This window comes from Gavialis gangeticus, unplaced genomic scaffold (genome assembly GCF_001723915.1).
Source record: "Gavialis gangeticus isolate Ggan-Ray unplaced genomic scaffold, GavGan_comp1, whole genome shotgun sequence".
Lineage (NCBI taxonomy): Eukaryota > Metazoa > Chordata > Crocodylia > Gavialidae > Gavialis > Gavialis gangeticus.
The window spans coordinates 12,023,197-12,026,706 of NW_017729034.1; the positions used below are offsets into that span (position 1 = coordinate 12,023,197).

At 51.5% G+C, this 3,510-nt stretch overlaps 1 protein-coding gene across 5 annotated transcripts in view; it reads left to right on the top strand.

Annotated features, from left to right (window-relative positions):
* Positions 1-3,510, top strand: part of SIDT1 (SID1 transmembrane family member 1) — a 111,085-nt gene that overhangs the window by 86,858 nt on the left and 20,717 nt on the right. For all 5 annotated transcript variants that reach the window (XM_019527489.1, XM_019527491.1, XM_019527488.1 and 2 more), the window contains 3 exons: positions 178-326; positions 1,149-1,222; positions 2,181-2,247. In XM_019527489.1, coding sequence (XP_019383034.1) covers positions 178-326; positions 1,149-1,222; positions 2,181-2,247 — 290 coding nt within the window. The remainder of the gene's footprint in view (positions 1-177; positions 327-1,148; positions 1,223-2,180; positions 2,248-3,510) is intronic.

Below are 3,510 nucleotides of genomic sequence, written 5' to 3' on the forward strand. Positions count from 1 at the left end.
GCTGGTCTCCTCCGCTGCTGCTGCTGCTGCCGCCTCCGCCGGGGTAAGCAGGCACACGTGTGGGTGGCACAGAGAGCAGGAGTGGTGAGTTCCCCCAGCAGGAGCTCTGGATGTGGTAGATGCTTTCATGTTCCTCCCTTTCAACCTTAACAGAAACCTTTCGTCCTTCGTCTCCAGATGAGTCGAGCTCCAGTGGTGGCCGGCAGATGTCTTCCCCGGAGCATGGGCTCCGGCGTGGTTCTGACACAGACAGCTCTGTGGAAGAGGAGAGTGACTTTGACACCATGCCGGAAATTGAGAGTGATAAGAATGTCATTCGCACCAAGGTACTGTGGGCACTGCACTCTGGTCCCATGTGCTGTGGGAGGTGGGGTGGAGGTATCAGGGCCAGGACTCCAGTGATTCACTGTCTTTGCTGTTCTTTAAAGGACAGATTAATTGTGTTTTATGTAGTAAAGATTCAGATTGACACTTCACAGTCTTCCCAAGCCCAGGACATTCCCTGAGTGCTTTGGGGAAAAGGTGCTGCTTAAGTGAGATTGAGCAATTCAGTCCAGAGACAAGAGCAAGGGGGGAAGTGCAGCCAGGAGGGTTGGAAAAGCACCTAGATGAGATGGCAGGAAGCAGGTGAAGGACGGCTACTTAAGAGTCCAAAAAGACACCAGTGAAAAGAGCAGAGAAGACAAGGAGCAAAGTAACTGATACATAAAATCTCTGCTCTGAGCTGTCAGCCTGTGGGAGGTGCCTTCTCTTCTCACCTCTGACACCCTCCCCACCATCCCCGGTGCTTGCTGTGGGGAAAGGCAGATGGTTCCCAGTTCACCCCAGATGCAGTTTTAAGAGTGTGCCTATTGTCATGCAAGGGGAAGCTAGATCCATTGTCTTTCTCCACATGGGGGTGTGCTGGAATATTATCCTGCTAGGAAGTAATTTGGTTTTGTCTCCTTATTGCCAGAGAAAGCCTTGGGCTTTTATCAGGAAAGGTCCTTTGCTTGCTTCCTCAGTGAATCAAAGTGACACCGTCCTGAAAGGGTTTACTTTTAGCCCTCAACCTGTATTGCCACAGCCCATCCACAATTCCTAAAAGTTTCCTTTTCACTCATGACTTCTCTCTTCCTCTCTCTTTCCTGTGCTGTACGGGATTGCAGATGTTTCTCTATCTGTCAGACTTGTCCAGGAAGGACCGGCGAATTGTCAGCAAAAAGTATAAGATTTATTTCTGGTGAGTAAAGGGGAGGTGGGCAGTACCACGGTCCCTCCTTTGGGGAGTCTTTCCCTTTTCACCCTTAAGTGTGGCTCCCAAATCCCACTCTTGAAGGCCCACTTAGAGCCTTTCTGGGCCCCGTTTTAATGCCCAGAGTCCTGTTCACCCTGGCTTGGACATGTTTGTGTGGTGTGCCTGAGCCAGTGCCCACATTTTCATTCTCTCAACTCTGCTTCGTATCATCTGAAGGCAAGGGCAAGAGAGGCTGTTTGGGAAGTCCAGGGGACCATTTGTCTGGGCCTTGTTGCACCTCATCAAAATTTACCTGCTTGTACCATAATTGTCAGGGGAACAAGTGACTGACGCTTGGGCCTGGCAGCTCCACAGTGCCTGACTTTTCACCACCCCCTACTCACACCTGTCCCTAAACTTGTATACTTTCCTTAAAGGGCTGGAGCTGGGGAGAGGTCAGCTGAACAGCAACAAGGGAGCTGGATTTATGAAAGAGCTGCATGGATATTTCAATACTAAGGGACAAATATGAAACACTTCTGTCCAGCTGTAGGCAGCCTCTGCCTCGGGGGCTGGCTTCAGTACAGAAAGGAGATGGTGAAGGACTCCTGGTGAAGGTTGAGGGGAAGGGGGCTTGTACCCTTGAGTTCATGGGCAGATACATCCAATGCCAGGTGAAAGCCCCCTATTTCACTTCTAGATGTCTCCATCTTCCTTCACATTGCTAGCCCCATTTTGCAAATGGGAGCTGATTCAAAGGGGATATTCCCTTATTCAGGAAGGCACTGAAGGTGAAGCAGGCCAAAGAACCCAGGAATTCTACCTCCCCATGTGCATCTGGGCCCCATGATGCTCTCCTTGTGAGAGCAGTTTGGGAGGCAGGCTGGAAAGAGCCCCAGTGGAGGCCTGGGGTGTGAGCTGGCTGGGTTGCTATAGATGATGGCTGTGTTCTTGCCCTCCACAGGAACATCATCACCATTGCTGTGTTCTACGCGCTGCCTGTGGTCCAGCTGGTCATCACCTACCAGACGGTGAGTGCTTCTGTCTGTACTCTTAGCCTGGCCATCTGCTTCTCCTTCCTAAATGCCTCTTGGGGTCATGTGGTACCAAGATAGCAGAAGCAGTGCAGGTGACCACAGGCTTCAGCAGTGTGCCCAAGGGCTGAATGATTTCCAAGCCACATGGTGCTTTCTGTATCTGCTCAACTCTTGCCCCTAAACCCAGCAGTCACCACCATGAACTGTGGAGAAGACAGGGCTGGAAGTGACACACTTGGATCTGCTGCTGTCTGCACCGAGTGGTGGACTCAGTCATTCTCCCAACCTGTCCAGCATGTGGCTCTGGCTTCCAATCTACAACCTGTTGGTTTGCTATGAGGGAGACTGGGATTCTCCTAATCCCTGAACCAGTTCCTGTTTCTCTCTGTCCTGGCTGGGGCTCTCTGTTATCTTATGTAGCCCCTTTAGCCCTCACATTCAAGAGCCTCCCAGCCTCCTGAAGGTTTTTGTGCATTTGTGTTCATGCATCCGTGTATGTGTGTGTGTGCATATGGAGTATTGTGAAGAGACTGGTGAGATGTGTGTGTGTTGCATTTTGTTTTGAAGACACTGTGGAACTGCCACTGGGCATGAGCTCCTGGTTCAGGGGCGAGCCTCTGGAAAAATTCAACCCTTTTCCACATGTGAGTCATGCACATGAAACAGTTTCCTTTTTTCAATGCACAGGGCTCAGCAGTGAGAATGTCTTCTCTGCGGTGTGCTTTGTCACACTCTTTCCTGTGTTGGCCTCTAGGCTGTGACTCCTGTTATAGTTTCATAGTTTCTAGGGTCGGAAGGGACCTGAGTAGATCATCTAGTCCGACGCCCTGCCATGGCAGGAAAGAGTACTGGGGTCAGACAACCCCAGCAAGGTGTTCATCTAACCTCCTCTTGAAAACCCCCAGGGTAGGAGCCTGCTCAACTTCTCTTAGAAGTTGGTTCCAGACCCTAGCCACCCTGACTGTGAAGTAGCGCCTCCTGATATCTAGCCTAAATCTACCCTTTGCCAGCTTGTGACCGTTATTCCTGGTCACTCCTGGCAGTGTTCGGGGGAACAGGGACTCCCCTAATGCCTGCTGATCCCCCCTGACTAGTTTGTAACAGGCCACAAGATCCCCCCTCAGCCTTCCCTTTTGGAGGCTGAACAGGTTCAGGTCCCATAGCCTCTCCTCATAGGGCCTGCCCTGCTGTCCCCTGATCATGCAAGTGGCCCTCCTCTGGACCCTCTCCATGCTGTCCACATCCCTCTTGAAGTGC